The sequence below is a fragment of the Onychomys torridus genome, chromosome 1 (assembly GCF_903995425.1).
Source record: "Onychomys torridus chromosome 1, mOncTor1.1, whole genome shotgun sequence".
Taxonomy (NCBI): Eukaryota; Metazoa; Chordata; class Mammalia; order Rodentia; family Cricetidae; genus Onychomys; species Onychomys torridus.
Genome location: NC_050443.1, coordinates 92332292 through 92350883, shown reverse-complemented (window position 1 = coordinate 92350883; position 18592 = coordinate 92332292). Strand labels below are relative to the sequence as shown.

Here is an 18592-nt window from a genome sequence, read left to right as displayed (position 1 = left end):
CATAAGGATGTGTAGGCGGTGTTTTTCTGTCCCACCAGCCAGCTCCCAAATAACCATACAGACTTATTAATTATAAGAGCTCTGCCAATAGCTTAGGTTTACTATTTTTTTTTTAATTTATTTTTTATTTTTGGTTTTTTGAGACAGGGTTTCTCTGTGTAGCTTTGTGCCTCTCCTGGATCTTGCTCTGTAGACCAGTCTGGCCTTGAACTCACAAAGATCCACCTGCCTCTGCCTCCTGAGTGCTGGGATTAAAGGTGTGCGCCACCCTCGCCGCCCGGCAGGTTTACTATTAAACTAACTAGCTACTAGTTACTAACCAGCTCTTACATCTTAAATTAACTCATATTTCTTATCTACGCTCTACCATGTGGTGGTACCTTTTTTCAGCATGGATATTCATCTGCTTCCTCTGCATCTGGCTCACAACCTCACCTTCTTCCTCATGCTCTTTTTTTGTCCAAAACTCCCCCCTAGGTACTGGCCACTGTGAAACCATGTAGTGTGGTAACTGCTTACTCCCATATAAGTCAATACCAAGCTGTTAGAAAATTTAGATATGTTTGATAATCAAGATTTTTAAATTCCTAAGGTCTGCTTGGGGTTATAGTAATATTTGTCTAGCTTCATCTTTGCTTACATTAAGCTTTAGCTATTTGGATAAACTAAGCCATATATTTTTTTTTAAAAAATGTAGTGTTCAATAATGGTGTGTCTGGTACCCCAAAAAAGTCCTTTTCCCAAGATCAGGCATTTAGAAAAAAGCCCCTATTCCCTCACAAGCTTGAAGAAAGTTTCTGCTTGCTAAAAATGGAGTCATTCTTGTCTCCATAACTGTGGTGCCTATTAACTTGTGATGGTCATGTTAGTTTCCTCAATCCCTGATCATAAACCACACCCCAGTTCACATGCCCCCTTTTTCCCATTTAATCCTTGTGCAATTATAGAGTATAAAAGTGTGGCCTTTCTTTCAATAAAGTGGTAGCCATCATAATTCACCCTCAGATCATGTCAGTCTCCTTCCCCTCGCTGACTTGACTCCACACCTCATCTTTGGTACCTGAACCCTTCTAGAGCTGGACTCTGTCAAGTAGATTTTTTTTTTTTGTTTTTCCCCAGTATGTATGTGGTTATAGTCTAAAGACTGATTTTCAAAATTCTCCCCACTTTGGAAATAGAAAAAGCAAATTAGTTAAGAGCCACATGCTGTCTCAGCATGAATTACACCACTAACTCTAGCACTACAAGATACAAGGCTTGCTGCTGCTTACTGGCTGCTAGTCTATCTCCAGGTTCAGTGAGACCCTGTCTTTGGGGAGTAAATCAGGATGATAGAGCAGAATGCTTATGCTCCTCTGGCCTTGCACTAATATGTACAGGTGTGTGTACCTCCCACACAAAAGTTTTTCCACTTTAAGGATCTTACCGAGTTTGTTGTGATGTCCTTTTATGTTCAGTCTGTTGTGCTCAGTTACTCCATTTAATCTGCTGAATAACTGAACAGTTAGATTCCTAGTGTCATGTAAGTCTTCCCACTGACACAAAGATGATGTCATCTGGAGTCTGAGCATCTTCAGGTGCAGTTCTGAAGAACTGGCACTGCCAAAAATAAGAAGCCAAAAATAGATGTCAAAACTCATGTTCTGCCGGGCAGCGGTAGTGTACACCTTTAATCTTAGCACTCCTGAGGCAGAGCCAGGCGGATCTTTGTGAGTTCGAGGCCAGCCTGGTCTACAGAGCGAACTCCAGGTCGGGCACCAAAACTACACAGAAAAACCCTGTCTCTAAAACAAACAAACAAACAAATTCATGTTCTAAACTCTTAGTGTTGACCATTAAGCAGTTTGGAGCAAGTCTCTAGTCCTTAGTGTGCTCAATTGTGTACTTTTATAATTCTGATACCCAAATTTTTACATTGAAATAATCTGTGATTTGGAGAACATTCAAAATGATATGATGACATTCTAGGGTTAAAAGTCTCGAAAATATACTTTATAAGAATTAGTGCTAGGCAGTAGTGTCGATTGCCTTTAATCCCAGCACTCAGGAGGCAGACCAGGCAGATCTCTATGAGTTCAAGGCCAGCCTGGGCTACAGAGTGAGTTCCAGGACAGCCAGGACTGTTTCACAGAGAAACCCTGTCTCAGGGAAAAAAAAAAAAAAAAAAGAATTAGTGAAGCTATATAAGTTCTTGATAATCCAAGTTTTAAAAAGCAAGACCATGCACATTACCAGTGGCAAGTTCAAGTGCAGACCTAAAATGCTAAGTTTCCTTAGAGAATCAGTCATAAAGAACCATAAAGTTTAACATGATGAATGGACATGGTTAGACAACACCAAGATGGTTCTAAACTGCTGAGCCTTTGCATTGCTAAACCTAATCTCTTCTATACCTTGTTTGGTGTAATTTCAAGTGAATTTGGAAAACTAATAACTGCATTCCATGTGAAAAAATGAGTACACAAAAGGAACATTCTTGAATGCATCTCATTCTAGAGGATTATGCTGAGTTGAAAACTAATCTTCAAGATTCCATTGTATGATTCTATTTATATACTGGAATGGATAGATAGTTGCCAGGGTTAAAGTGGGCATATGGCTGTGACAGTAGATGGACAGCAGCAGGGTCTCTGGTAGGACTGTTCTCTATCTTGACTGTCTAGAAGCAAGTACATAAATGAGAATATCTAAACTGGTCAAATCTCAATGAGGAGACAGGTCAGTTTCCTCCAAGACTTCACTATTCAGAGGAACCAGGGGAAGGAACTATAGGACTTGCCAGAATAATGTTATCCTACATTTACCTAGATTAAAAGCATTTAATTACTTATTTACAAGTGCTTTGTCTGCATGTATGTTGTGAGCCACCATACGATTGCTGGGAGTTGAACTCTGGACCTCTGGAAGAGCAGCCAGTGTTCTTAACTGCTGAGCAATCTCTCTAGCCCTGATTTAAAACATTTTTTTAAAAACACACAGGCCAGGTGTGGTGCCATGTGCCTGTAATCCTAGCACTTGGGAGGCTGAGGCAAGAGAGCAGTAGTACATGGAGACGTGAATGTCAAGTTGGGCTTATATAGTAAAACCATCTTTAAAAAAAAAAATGCTATCAGAGAGGTCACCCTCAAAGTGTTGGAAACATATAGTCTCTCTGGTATATTTTGAGTGCTAGGGGATTTTTTTTTTTTTTTTAAACTTAATGGTTCCAGAAAAGAGAAATGTCAGAACAGCTGCATTCCTGGTGATGAGATACTTACCATTTGTATTTTGTGTTCCCAAGTGAGGTGAACAGGTCAACAAAACAGGTCCTGTCAGACCTTGTATACACAGTATGCATCCATGTGGTACACACCTGTAATTACAACTGCTCAGAAACTGAAAACCACCTTTTCATGACCAGTCTGGCAATTTGGGAAGACCCTGTTGAGGTTTTCAAATATTTTGTTATTAATAATTGACTAGGACATTGGCATGGGACATGGAACCATAAATGAACAAGACCTATACATCTAATTGTAGTTGTAACAATTCGGCCTTTGGAGGCAAAGTAAAATCTTTTGAGACTGACTATCTCCTTTATGCATACAAACTATTGGATGTTCTGAAAGAATCACAAGAGGCCGTTCTTGAATAAAGAGTAGAAATAATAGTTGCCAGACAACTTCTGATATTCACGTAATTCCAGGTCAACTGAATAAAGCCAGATTCAGATCACCAGAGGTATTAAGCCCTCAAGTGTATCTTCATATAACCAAGTTGCCTTATTAATATATCTAAAGTCATCGGCTTAATAATCAGTTAATTTCCCAACTTATTATAAATGAGAGTAATAAGAGAGTCCGCTGGACTTTTCTGTTGATCTTTTGTACAAGTTTTAGTTCTGGGAACTGTTAAGTGACCACAGCGCTTAAGTCAGGGCCTACTCACGGGGAAAACTTAAATACTTGCTCACTCTGTTGCAGAAACCAACCCTGAGAAACGAAGAGGACAGCATGCGCTTCCAGCGCGCAGCCGCAGGACGAGGAAAGCTTGTCCTGTCTGGGTCGCCGTACAGGATCTGCGGCTGCATCCTGGCTCGACTCCCCGCCCCCTTCCACGTCAGCCAAGGACTAGGTGGATCGGTCTAGGCAGCGGCTGACTGGAGCTGTAGTCCACGGTCCCGCTGTTCCTTCCCGGCCGTCGCCCCCTTGGAGTCAGGTAGCGGCCTGAGCCCCGAGCCACGGGTTTGCGCCGGTCGCGCGGGGTCGGCGAACCACCGGACGGGGAGACGCCGGGCGCTAGACTAGGCCGCGGCGACAGGCGGTGGGGGCGGGGAGCTGGGCCGCGGCCCCGGGGCTGTGGGACCCGGGTCTGCGCAGCCTGAGGCCAGGCGGTGCGTGGACGGAGGCCGGGAAGGGGCGGCTGGGGCGCACCCACGGGGGACCCGCCACGGCGGAGGAGTCCCAGGTTCTGCAGCGTCTTCGCTCGCGGGCTGCCCTCCTGGAGCAGATCCGGCTGTGTTGTGTTGGAAATCACTGCCCCGTGACGTGGTGCTCCGGGTTGTCACTGTTGTGTGGACCTCGACTCCACAGCTTTCCACCACACCCTGGCCCTGGGAGCGGACCAGGACGGTGTGGTTGCCCCTAGAGTTCATGGAAGTGGGGAAGCACTAGAGATCGACATCCTCCGAAGCGACACGGGAAGAACTGAAGACAGTATAAAGATCAGGAGGGATTTGCGAAATTTGCCTTTTTTTTTTCCTAATTGATTTTCATTTTTTTTTTTTTTTTTTTAGATTTTCCTGGCTCCTTTCGTCATTTTCATCTTGTGTTGTGTTGATTATAAACAGAAACCATGACAGCAGCTGAGAACGTGTGCTATACGTTAATTAACGTGCCAATGGATTCAGAACCCCCTTCTGAAATCAGCTTAAAAAACGATCTGGGTAAATAGTTTATTAATTCAAATAAATTATTTTAATTGATAGATTGAAAACATTAAAAAGTGGACAAATTAATGTTTTTATACATGTCTATATTGTATAATATTTAAATCTTGTCAGATATAATTGTCTCAACATTCATCATTTCTTTATGGTGAAAACATTTTGAATGTTTCCTTTCATTGAGGTTTTCAAAAATATATAGTACATAATTGTTAACTATGTACACCAGTCTTCCTGGTATACAATGTCATACCAGAACTTACTTGTTACTCAGTATCCATTGATCGGCCTTTCCCATCCTTCCTTCTTTCTTACTCTCCCCAGCCTTGGTTAACCACCATTCTCTCCCTTATACACCCCCCCCCCCCCCCCCCCCCTTTTTTTTCTTTCTTTTTCTTCCTTGAATTAAGGCCATCCATACTCTTTCCCCATGCTGGCCTGGAACTCACTAATAGGCTAGGGCAGCTTCAAGCTTGCATAAGTTCTCTTACCTCAGAAGTGCTGGGATTTCAGACACGGGTCATTAATTAGCTTTTACTTTCAGCTTCAATGATGATATATATTGGTACATCTTAAAATTTTCTACTCACGACCCCTCTTTCACTTGAGGAAGTATTTTATATATTACGTGTGTATGTGCACAAATGTGTGCTGGTGTATGTACCTGTTGTGTGTAATTATATGTGCAGTCAAGAGGTAAACCTTAGGCCCCTTCCTCAGTCACGTTGCACTGTATTTGTTTTTGACATTTTCAATTTTTTAAGGTTTATTTTTAATTATGTATATGGGGGGTGCACATGTGTATGCAAATGCCCATGGAGACCAGAGGTATTGGATCTTCCTGGAACTGGAGTTAACAGACAATTGTGAGCTGCCCGATGTGAATGCTGGGCATGGAACTTGAGTTCTCTCTCTGCCAAGAGTGTTAGTGTGCAATTAACCAGTTTCCAGTTCCCAGACTTTTTTATTTTGTAGTATTGATTTCTTTAGTGGGGAGACAAATGTGCATAGCACTAGTGCGGTGATGAGATAACTCTTAGGTGTCAGCTCTCTCCTACCGTGTGGGTTCTAGGCAGTGAACTCAGGTTGTTGGGCCTGGCAGCAAGTGCCTTTTACCTGCTGAGCCTTCCCAGTGCTTTCCTTCACTCTCTAGAGACAGGATCTCTCACTGGACCTGAAGCTTGCTGATCCCAGGGATCCTCCTCCTCAGTGCTAAGGGTACAGGCATATGTTGTGCCTGACTTATCCGGGTGCTAGAGACTGAACTTGGTCCTCATTGTTTATGTGGCAAGTACTCTACTGACTAAGCTATCTCTCTAGCCCCTTCAAACAACAATTTTTTGTTTTGTTTTTTTAAGACATGGTTTCTCTTTGTAACAGCCCCAGCTGTCCTGGAACTTTCTTTGTAGACCAGTCTGGCCTTGAATTCGTAGTAACCCGCCTGCCTCAGCCTCCCAAGTGCTGGGGTTAAAAGTTTGTGCCACTATGCCTGGCACAAACAAATTATACATTATAGCACAATGCAATTCAATTATATACTAATTTGATGCTTACACTTAAGAAATGACCATAGGAAAATACTAAAACTCTGTTTTCCATGATTAAACCATTGTTTCTTTTCTTTTTTTTTTTTGTTTTTTGTTTTTGTTTTTTTGTTTTTGTTTTTGTTTTGTTTTTTGGTTTTTTGAGACAGGGTTTCTCTGGAGCTTTGGAGCCTGTCCTGGACTAGCTCTGTAGACCAGGCTGGCCTCGAACTCACAGAGATCCACCTTCCTCTGCCTCCCGAGTGCTGGGATTACAGGCGTGCGCCACCACCGCCCAGCCACCATTGTTTCTTTAAGAGAAAAAAAAAAATACTTGTAAGTATAGTAAAAGCATTGCAGCTCATAACACACAATAGTCTAGAGTTTGAGCTGAGTGCTTCAAACAACATTATTTTGTGTTATGTGTTATATTGCATGTCCAGTGTAATGTGAATATGTTGTGTGTTTTTTAAGTTAAGGCTACAGTAAAGTCATACAGTATAACACAGTCTGGTGCTACCAGAAATACTGGATTCATTGAGTGATTTGGAATTTTTCTTTTCGTTTTGTGTTTAGAAACCTTTCACTGTTGCCAAATTCCATATTCAGTTGTGCTACCCAAGACCGACTTGTGACTCACAGTTTGAGAAGCTAGGATTAGGGGTTGGAGAGATGCTCAGTAGTTAATAGCACAGGCTATTCTTCCAGAGGACTAGGGTTCAATCCTGAGCACCCACATGGCTGCTCACAAACTATAATTCTGGTTCCAGTGAATATGACGCCCACTTCTGGTCTCCAAGAGCACTGCATGCATATGGTACATAGACATACATTGTGGCAGAAACACCAATACACACAAAATAATAAAATAATTTTTTTAAAAAAGCAAAGAAAGAAAAAGGCTAGGTTTAGGCCAGCAAGATGACTCAGAAAGTAAAACTCTTGCTACCCAAGCCTGACAACCTGAGTTTGATCTCTGGAACACATAATAGAAGGGAAAACTTAATCCCTGAAAGCTGACATCCATGTACATGCTTTGGCATGTGTGCCCATGCTCACATACACATATATTACAACAACAGTAGTTAAATTGTAAAACGACAGCTAGAATCTAGGTAAACATTGATATTTTGTAGTGAAAATTTTAAACTCAAGAGACTCTTTAATATTTCACGTTCCCTTATAGTTAGAAGTGCTTAATTTTTCTAGAGTTTTGATCAAGGTTTTTTTTGATAAGTTATGTATACTTGTATGTGGATATGTGCACATTAATGCAGGTCCCAACAGTTAAGAAGAGGGTGTATCTAATTCCCTGGAACCAGAGTTATAAATGGTTGTAAGCTGCCCAATGTGGGTGTTAGGAACTGAACCCAGGACTTCTTTAATTGCACTACTGCCCTAAACCACTAAGCCATCTCTCCAGCCTCCCATCTAGAATTTTTGAGAATGTCTTCAATAGATCTTTTGTCTTAGGAAAAGGGAAAATTTTTTACCTTTAGACTTATAGTATTGATATAGAGAAATAGAATAATATCCCAGTCTAATTTAATAAAGCTAAAAAAAATTAATTACTTGTCCCTTAAAAATATAATTTCTTACATGTTTAATGTATGGCACTTAAATGTAAGTGACAATTTTCTGTACGTAATAGGTTGGTATAAACAAATAAATGAAGTCAATACTGAACTAAATGTGAATATTCCCTACAACTTTATTTTTCATTCTGGAAACATTTTTTTTTGCAAAAGAAACATTCATATGTTTGAGTTTTAAAAGCCTATATTCTTCTCCTTTTAAAGTATATACTGGCTATTCCCAATGATACATACTTGTAGTTCCAACTGCTCAAAAGACTGTAACAAGCTCACGTTTAAAAACTGCTCTAGGTAACTTAGGTCGTCCTGGTGAAGTGACAGGGGCTGTGGATGGTGCTAACAAGCACTCAGAAGGCCTTGAATTCAGTACCCAGTACTAGGAGGGGACAATGAATGTGCTGTATAATTTTAGAGTATGGGCTTGAGGACAGGGTCCTACTCTATACCCTGGCCTAGACCTGGCCATGAACTCATGATCCTCCTGTTCCAGTTTTCACGTCCTAAGATAAGAGGCCTGTGCCAAGTGAGTCTGTCACTTTGATTCTTGTTTAATTGAATTACTAGCAGGTATAACTCAAACTGATAACACTATTTTGTTTTGGGTTTTTGTTTGGTTTTTGTTTGTTTGTTTTGTTTTGTTTTGAGACAAGGTCTCACTATTTGCTCTGGCTGCCTTAGAACTCACTGAGATCTACCTGCCTCTACCTCTCAAGTGCTGGGATTAAAGGTGTAAGCCACCACATCTGGCCCAACATTGTTTTAAATACAATGATAATTGTGTTTCAAATATTGGAAGTTATCCTTTAGGAAGTACTTTAAAGTTTATGGAGACTTAATATTTTATTTGCCAATGTTGGCACATACCTGCAATTCCAGCACTAAGGAGGCAGAGGTAGGAGAAAAAGGAACATTATATCTTTCTCAGTTTAAGTTGTTAGAATAAAGGGAAATTGAAGTCAGGGCACTTGAAGTACAGATGGCCTAAGGTTTTTTGGATTTTTTGGTGTTAAACTTGCTTTTGAAACTAGTTATAAATTGAGATCTAGTCTGCTGAACTTTTGGAAATTTCTTAATTTATAAACATAAGCCATCAAGGTTATAATGGCCTAATTTTATGACTTTTAGACTTTATGTCTTTTAGATTATCAAACAGAATAGGGAACAAAACACCTGAAACATCCTAAAGGGAGCAGAGGAATATAGCCCAGTGGTTGAGTACTCAAGAACAAAGTTCTGGATTCAATCTTGGGACCAAAACAAAACCTAAAGAGGGAGGGAGCTTAGAAACAAAAGATCTTTTAGGCTCTGAGTACCACTTTGACCTATTAAAACATTGCTTTAATTAATCAAACATGAAAATTTTTCTCTATTCTGCAGCATAGGAAGGTACAACTATGGGTAATAATGTATAGCCTTTAGAGTGATAAAGGACATTTGGGGGAGGTTTATTTATTTTTGACATAAGGTCTCATATAGCTCAGACTGGCCTTCAGTGCAATATGTAGATGAGGTTGACTTTGGACTCTTGATCATCCTGCCTCACTGATAAGATTGTTGAGATTACAGAAATGTGCCATCAGAATCAGTGGCAAGCAACTGATTTACTTCGTATGATTCCTCTGAAGCTGGAGCTCTGCCTGTAACCCTAATGAGTGGCCAGAACTATCTTTAAAAATATTTTTAAAGATTCATTTATATACATGTATGAATTTTTTTAATATTTTATAAAATCTTTATTGACAAATAATTCACATAGTATACAATTTGCCTGTTTGCACAATTTGATAGACGTTAGTCCAGCATCCTCATAGGCCCATGGCACCATCACCACTTTGTATTTTAGAGCATCGCTGTCTTCAGTTTCATACACACATAAAATGTATGGTGATTACATTCCACCTTATTTTTTTAATGAACGTAATATTTGCAATTGTAACCATTTTTAAATTCACAATTCAATGGCATGAATTACATTCAAGATATTAATTACACTCATGATATTCATTAATTATACTTATGATATTAACTACATTTGTGGAATTCATTGATTACATTTGCAGTATTCGTTCAATAATTATATTTATGATATTCATTAATTACATTAATTGTATTGATTTATTACATTCATGATATTATGTCTTGATACTACTGTCTGTCTGTGGGGCTTTTCCATCACACAAAACAGAAACTCTGTACTTAGGAAATCATTGCTCTATATTCCTTTCTTTGTCTTGAGATAATGTCTAATCTTTTTATTTCTATGAATTTGTATATTCTATATTTTTCATGTAATACAATTCTATAGTATTTGCCCTTTTTTAATGTAAAAATATTTGCAGGAGGAATAATACACAGATAGCTTGAACATAAAAACAGGTTATAATTAAAAAGTCCAGGGTTATTTGAAACTGGAAAATATTTTCTCTAGAAAATAGTAAAAATGATAACATTTCTCAGTAAGCCCTTTTAAGCCAAATAATAGCTGAATTATACATATAAATATTGATTAGATTCTGGGATACAGAAGAAATCTATCTTCATCTGTTCAGAGAGCTGTGTTTTACTTAAGTAGTGTAAGTAAAACACATCTTCCCCTTCACTGATTTATACATTTTTCTATGGGCTAATCCATAATATAAAAGATTTTAGCCTGAAAGTATAGCCAGCATATTCTTTCATCATCTTGATAAGGTACAAATTTTTTTTTTTTTCCCCGCTGAGGATCGAACCCAGAGCCTTGCACTTGCTAGGCAAGCGCTCTACAACTAAGCTAAATCCCCAACCCCGGTACAAATTCTTATCATAATAGTAAAATGTTTCACTAAAGCTTGCCCAGTGATTATAAAACTTATTATAAGTCAGAGTCATCCTAGGGTCCCCCCTGCTAGGTAGCCTCCCTGGATCTGTAGGTTGCAGTCTGATTGTCTTTTGCCAGCATGTATGTATATGCACCACATGTATGCCTGGTGCCTAGAGAGTTCAGAAAAAGGTGTAGATCCTCTGAACTGGAGTTAGAGATAGTTGTAAGCCATCATGAGGGTACTAGGAATTCCTCAAGCACAGGTCCTCTACAAGAGGAACAAGAGCTCTAAACTGTGGTGCCATCTCTCCAGTCCCAAGAATTAACTCTTTTGATAGCCATTCTCATAATTAGACCCAGGAGTCAGTATTTTCCTTATGCTAGCCATAGGAGTAAGCCTTCTCTCTTTGTCCCCTCTTCTTGTGAATATTTGTTAATTTTATTTTATGTATATTAGTGTTTTGTCTTCAGAGGTCAGAAGAGGGTATCAGACTCAAACCCAGTACCTCTGGAAGAGCAGCCAGTGCCCCTAACTGCTAAGCCATCTCTCCAGCTCTTATTTTATGATCGAAACAATTATGGTAGCAATTTACTCATTTTGTACTTCTGTCTGCCATTGAATTTTGGATCCAGGAGATTTTTTAATACTATTAATTTGTCAGTATTCATAGTAATTAAAATTATAAGTGATTTTTTTTCATGAAATATTAAAAACGAAATTTGTTTATTTCCTTGAGACAGGGTTTCTCTGTGGTCCTGACTGTCTTGGAATTCTCTCTGTAGACCAAGCTGGCCCCAAATTCAGAGATCCAATTGCCTCTGCCTGTCAAGTACTGAGATTAAAGGTGTGTGCCACCACCACCCAGCTCCATAAAATATTTTACATTGAATTGTTTTTAGCCTTAGTAACATTAAACTGATATTTTATTATAAATAATATATCCTTAATTCTAATCAGTGGCTACTGATTCAATATTTTAATTTTTTCCAGTTCAGATGGACAAGAAAAGAAAATCTCTAAAGTTATATGAGTATTGAGGACCCTTTTTTAAATGTTTAATAAAGGTCAATCTTTTTAAAAAATAATGGCTATAACTGAGAAAATACACACAAAATGAGTTAAGTTTAGAAGTACTTAACAGGATTTGCTTATGTTTTTTGTTTGTTGGTATTGGAGGTTGGGGAGCTGTTTGAAAAAAACCAAAGTCATGTGATATAGTTATAGGTTCAGGAACTATATAAACTAAGTTGTTTAGGGACCAGAAGTCTAATCCAGTACCTTCAGATCGTGTGTAAGGCATCTGAGATTCAGAGGCAAAAGAGAATCAAAAACATGTTATTTGGATTTGTAACCTTATTAACACACTGGTAGTAAATTTAGTTTGTTTTGTTCATAGCTTTTTAAACTTTCTGAGCAACTTTGTTTTGAAATAATTGCTTTTTTTCTTTTTTTTAAATTATTGAAACAGAGAAAGGTGACGTGAAGTCCAAGACCGAAGCTTTGAAGAAAGTAATCATTATGATTCTGAATGGTGAAAAGCTCCCTGGACTCCTGATGACGATCATCCGTTTTGTGCTGCCTCTTCAGGATCACACCATCAAAAAGTTGCTTCTCGTGTTCTGGGAGATTGTTCCTAAAACAACTCCAGATGGGAGACTTTTACATGAAATGATTCTTGTGTGTGATGCATATAGGAAGGTAAGCCAAACCATACCTGTTTGCTTTTTTCTTTTTTTCCTAATTATAAAATTGCTCTAATAGATACTCTTTTAGTTTTCAAAATTAAATCTTTGATGAGTTGAAAAATTATAAATATTTATTATTGAAGTTGTAAGCTCAAAAATGTGTTCAATCTGTAGCTATAGGCTTAGGCTGCATGAGGCTGGGGATAGCTGTGAATGCTGCCCAACATAAAAACCTAACATATTAGCTGATACTTTTTGGTGGATTTGAGGCTGGGGGATTTTATTTGGTGGTTTTTTTGTTTTGCTTTGCTTTGTTTTGTTTTGTTTTGTTTTGTTTTTGGTAACTATTACATGAGTCTCAGCGTGAACTTTGTAGATGACAGTGTCTTATTGTAATGTTAAAAGATTGGATGCACCTGTAAATTTACTATAAAAAATTTATATTGTTGCCTTTTCTTATACATCCTATGTGTTTTGTGTATTATTAAAAAATTGTGAAATGTATAAAAATTGCTTTACTCTAGAGGAATCAGAAGGAAATCAATAATCTAGATCTTTTTCCTAAAACTAACTTTAATTTTTTTCAAATTAGAAGGTTTTACATTTAAAACTTGATTTTTATAAAAGGCTGCAACTTAGGCTTAGCAGGTAAAGTGCTTGTTGCCAAGCCTGATACCCGAGTTTGGTCCCCAGGACTCACATGGTGAAAGGAGAGAACTGATTTCTGCAAGTTGTCCTTTGATCTCCGAAATGTTTACACACACACACACACACACACACACACACACACACACACACACAAATTAGTAATTAAATATACTGGTTTTTTTGTTTTGTTTTGTTTTAACCTGAAACTCAGTGTTTCCTACTGTAATTTTTATATCAGGATCTTCAGCATCCCAATGAGTTTATTCGTGGATCTACTCTTCGTTTCCTTTGCAAATTGAAGGAAGCAGAATTGCTAGAACCTTTAATGCCCGCTATCCGGGCTTGTTTGGAACATCGTCACAGCTATGTTAGGAGAAATGCTGTTTTGGCCATCTATACCATCTACAGGTACTCCTTTGCTTTATTTCTGTTTTAAATGCTTTAGACTAGAGGTTCCAGCATGGTTGGTTGCAGAATGTATGTACTTATAAATATGTTTTGCTAATCAACACAGTATTTTTTTTCCTTACTATCATTAAATTGTTAACATGGAGAAGTAAAAAAGATAGGCAATAGTGAACCCTAGTTTCTGTATGACAACAGTCAGCTGAAATTGAATGGCATAGTGCCATTTAACATTGTATGATTTCTAGTTTAAGACTATAACCATCATTCCTAGTTGTATTGTTGCAGTTCATTTAGTTCATTTATTTACTTGCTAAAGGCATTACATTTTTTTACCTTGTTTTAAAATTCTCATTTTGAACAGTCTGGGTCTTATATTAGCGGCTTTGAGGAAGGAACTCTTTTAGTGAAAAAGGCTGCAATTCTTAACTAATTTTTGTTATTATATGGCTGAAAATTTAGCCTGGAAAAGTGTGCATCCTCTTAAGTTTAGCTTTTAGGGGGCTGAGTCAGGAGGATGACAGGTTTGAGGACAGTCTGGGCAACTTAATGAGTCTCTCAAAATAGAAAAAGGTTGGGGACATGCTTCAGTGGGTAAGTATTTAGCAGGAACAAGACCTTGGAATAATCAGAGTAAAATAATAACGCTGAAGATTTTGAACTTTAAAACAATTGTAAGATTCAGAGGAGGCTAGAGTGCTAAATTGTTATAGTCATGGCTATTAGTCTATTTAGAAGTAGGTTATAGGGTGGGGGTAGAACTCAGAAGCAGTCCTCGCCTAGAATATGTGAGGGTGGTCCTGGGTTGGATACCTAGCACTGCTAGTTTAATATAGAAAATATATATATGTGTATGTGTGTCTATATTTCTATATCTATATAGATATATAGATAGTGTATGTGCATGTTTGTATAAATGTGTATGAATGTTCAGGCTAGAGAACCACATTAGGTTTTATTCCTCAGGCACTGTCAACTTTTAACCTTCTTGACATGAGGTCTCTCATTGGCCAGTTACTCACCAAGTAGTCTAGGCTGGCTGACCAGAGAGGCCCAGGTACCTTCTTGTCAGTCACCTTCTCAGTGCTGGGATTCCACATACACAGCATCAAGCCTGGCTTCGTTCTCCTGGGGTGGGGGGGGGGTGGGGGGTGGGCTTTGCTTTTTTGAGACAGGGTTTCTCTATGTGACAGCCTTGGCAGTCCTGAAACTCCCTTTGTGGACCTGGCTGACCGCAAACTCACAGAGATCTGTCTTCCTTTACCTCCTAGAGTGCTAGGATTAAAGGCATGCACCATCAGGCCCAGCTTGGGGTTTTTTGTTTGTTTGTTTGTTTGTTTGTTTTAAACATAGGTTCTGGGGATGGAACTTCGGTCTTTAAGTACTTTACCAGCTAAACTATCTCTTCAACCTCTGGTATATTTTTATAAGCCTCTTTGTACTTGAATATGTTACTTGGTTGAAACAGTTAAATTTATCTTAATGTTATGCAATCTGTTGACAGAAGTGATATTTTGTTGATAATATAATTGAATTCGTAATTGTTACTAGAGACATTATATATATTTTAGAAATTTAAAGGACACATAAGCATGGGGACATTTAGAAGACAATTAAAAATTTGATCAGTGATCTGGCTGTATGATGCAGTTAGAAATTTTTAGAACTATGATAACAGATTCTGTTATGATATATACTTTATTAAATGTTCCTTTTTAAAATTATTACTGTTTTGTTATATGTATGTAGGTGTTTGGCTGCATGTGTGTATGTGCACCACTTATGTACATAGTACCCAAGAAGGCCAGAAAAGGGCTTCAGATACTTTGGAAATGGAGTTATAGACAGTTGTGAGCCACTGTGTGGGAGCTGGGAATAGACTGTGTTCTCTGGAAGAACAGCCAGTGCTCCTAACCACTGACTTGTCTCGCCTGCTCCTATGTATTATTCTTTTATGCTAATATTTATCATTCTCTGTACTACAAATGCTTTCAAGTTTCTAAAGTTGTGTTGTTAGTAAATACATTACACAAATAATGAAAATAGACTGTTTTATTCTCTATATAATTCTTAGGAAAGGTTGTAATACTGTGAAGATTGATACTTCCTAAAGTATCAATGTCCTAAATACAGTCATTTGACATTAGTTAATAAAATATGTTAAATAAATCAGATTTTATCTGGTTAAACTAGAAAATAATTTGTTAATTTAATAGATGAAATTATAACCTATGATTTCTTCTCCCACTTCTGATTGGTGTACAGTTCTAAAAACAAAAGAATTGTGTTCCAGAGTTCAGGTTTTAATGTTGGTAATGTCTGGAAAGTTAACTAAAATAGGAAAGTGGTTTTTTATTTAATATGGATGTTACCTGTTTTGCTTAAAGAAATTTTGAACATCTTATCCCTGATGCTCCCGAGCTGATACATGATTTTCTGGTAAATGAGAAGGATGCGAGCTGCAAAAGAAATGCGTTTATGATGCTGATTCATGCAGATCAGGTAAAGTGCCGAAGGATACTTTCTTTCTATAGTTAAATTAAAATTAAAAATACTACAGGGTCCTCAGCATGTTTCTTTTCTTTATTGGTTTTTTTGAGGCAGGGTCTTACTGTGTAGCTCTGCTGCCCTAGAACCATGCTGGCCTTGAACTCACAGAAATCCACCTGCTTCTGCCTTCCAAGTGCTAGGATAAAAGGCATGTGCCACTATGTCTAGCCTCAGCATGTAGCATGTTTTTAATTAGTGGATTGGTTTCAAGTACTATGGTTTGAGGTCTACAGAGCAAGTTCCAGGTTAGCCAGGGCTACACAGAGAAACTCTCTTTCTTTAAAAAAAAAAAAAAAAAGTATTTTTATGAAAATATTAAGGTAATAGTTCTGTGTATTCATTGTCTGATCATGGGGCTGCTTGGGAGATTTTTTCTTTCAGGCTTCAGTAATAGGAATATAGTTATACTCTTCATTTGGGGTTTTTGTGACAGAATTTCCCTATGTAGCCCTGTTGGCCTGGAACTTGCTTGTAGAGCAGGCTGGCCTCAAATTTGCAGGGATCCTTCTGCCTCTGCAGAAGTTGCTGGGATTATAGGCATGTGTCACCACACCTGATTTAGGAATAACTACACATTTAAATGCCTGGCTTATTTCAATTATATGAATATCCTGAATCATGTAGGACTTAGTACTTTCCCCTGGTTTACCTATGTAAAAAAATTCAGACAATACAGGGGCTGGAGAGATGTCAATGGTTAAGAGCAACTGACTGCTCGCCCAGAGGTCCTGGGTTCAATTCCCAGCACCCACAACTATTGGCTATTCACAACTGCCTGTAACTGTAGTCCATAGTCAATTTTGTGTTAGTTGTTTTTGTTTGGTTGGTTGGTTTGTTGTTGTTGTTGTTGTTGTTTTCGAGGCAGGGTTTCTCTGTGTATCTTTGCGCCTTTCGTGGAACTCACTTTGTAGACCAGGCTGGCCTCGAACTCACAGAGATCCATCTGCCTCTGCCTCCCGAGTGCTGGGATTAAAGGCGTGCGCCACCACCGCCCGGCTTTTTCTTAGTTTCTTTTACTGTCCCATTTCCCACCCACCCCCTTCACCTCACCCTCGATTAATTCCTTTTTGCCCCAGTTTCTTTATTTGGGGGTAATATTTCTAAAGTTGTATTAATTCATAACACTAAATGAAGAGTATGATAAATGTATTCTTATTTTTTAGGATCGAGCTTTGGATTATTTAAGTACATGTATTGATCAAGTTCAGACATTTGGAGACATTCTACAGTTGGTTATTGTTGAACTAATATATAAGGTAAGAATGATAATTTATATGATAGGTAAATAAATTCAACAATTTAAGACAAAAGTAAATAGTCTTATTCTAGAATATTCCTCAATTACTATGATAATTTATATTTGACACTGTATACATTTATTTCTTGTGAGCCAGTGGCATACCTCAGGGGAGAACTTTTGAGAGTCAGTTCTGTCCTTCCACTGTGTGGGTCCCAGGGATAGAACTCAGATTATCAGGCTTCATGGCAAATCTCACTGAAACTGAAAATACCTCCTTATCATGCATGCTTCAGAAACATTTGTGAGTGTTTCAGTCTTAAGGTTTTTGGCAATCCTGGGGTGAGCAAATCTCTCAGTATTATTTTTCCAATAATGTCAATATTTTACAATATTTACCAGCTGATAACCCCAAGGTGGCTTCTGGGTTAAGTGGAAAAATAGAGACATACTTCTCTCAATATGAATCAAATACTAGAAATAATTAAATGTGGTGCTGTGGTTTAGATATTGTGTGAGTGTGTCTCCAAAAGTCTTGGATCTCACTGTGTGTTAGTATAGGAGTGTTGGAATATATGAGGTGAAGCTTAGTGGGAAGTTATTGAAGGCCACTGCCCTTAAAAGTTAAAAGTGGGGGGCTGGAGAGATGGCCCAGAGGTTAAGAGCACTGGCCGCTCTTCTATAGGTCCTGAGTTCAATTCCCAGCAACCAAATGGTGACTCACAACCATCTGTAATGAGATCTGGTGCCCTCTCCTGGCATGCAGGCATACCTGTGGGCAGAACACTTTATACATAATAAATAACTTAAAAAAAAATAAAAATAAAAATAAAAGTGGTTCTCATGAAACCCTGAAGTAGTTCTCAGAGGACACTGTAGGAAGATCCAGCCCTGAGGTGTGAGCCAAAGTATTTGTAGAATACTGCTTGGCTCACACAGGCCCTGGATTTGCTCTTTGGTACTGTTAAAACTGGGGGGAGGGTCAGCACTTTATTGGCAGCATTTTTGTTGTTGGGGTTTTGTGGGAGTTGAGGGACAGGATATTGGCTGTGCAACCCAGCCTAGCCTTGAACTCCCGGAATCAACTGTCCTCTTGCATTGACTGCACTACAGTTTGCAGTGTCTTTTGAAAGAACTGATTGTCATAGTGTTCTGATAAAATAAAAGGCAGATATCATCCAGGTTGTCCTCATAGTCACATCTTCTTTCCTTTGCTTTCTGAGT

General features: G+C 38.4%; 1 protein-coding gene across 1 annotated transcript in view; it reads left to right on the top strand.

Annotated features, from left to right (window-relative positions):
* Nucleotides 1-4057: 4057 nt before the first annotated feature.
* The window catches only part of Copb1 (COPI coat complex subunit beta 1), a 38805-nt gene continuing 24270 nt past the window's right edge, over nt 4058-18592 (top strand). Inside the window, exons 1-6 of the mRNA XM_036189949.1 lie at nt 4058-4197; nt 4775-4924; nt 12312-12541; nt 13415-13584; nt 15969-16083; nt 17295-17387. Coding sequence (XP_036045842.1) covers nt 4834-4924; nt 12312-12541; nt 13415-13584; nt 15969-16083; nt 17295-17387 — 699 coding nt within the window. The 5' untranslated portion in view covers nt 4058-4197; nt 4775-4833. The remainder of the gene's footprint in view (nt 4198-4774; nt 4925-12311; nt 12542-13414; nt 13585-15968; nt 16084-17294; nt 17388-18592) is intronic.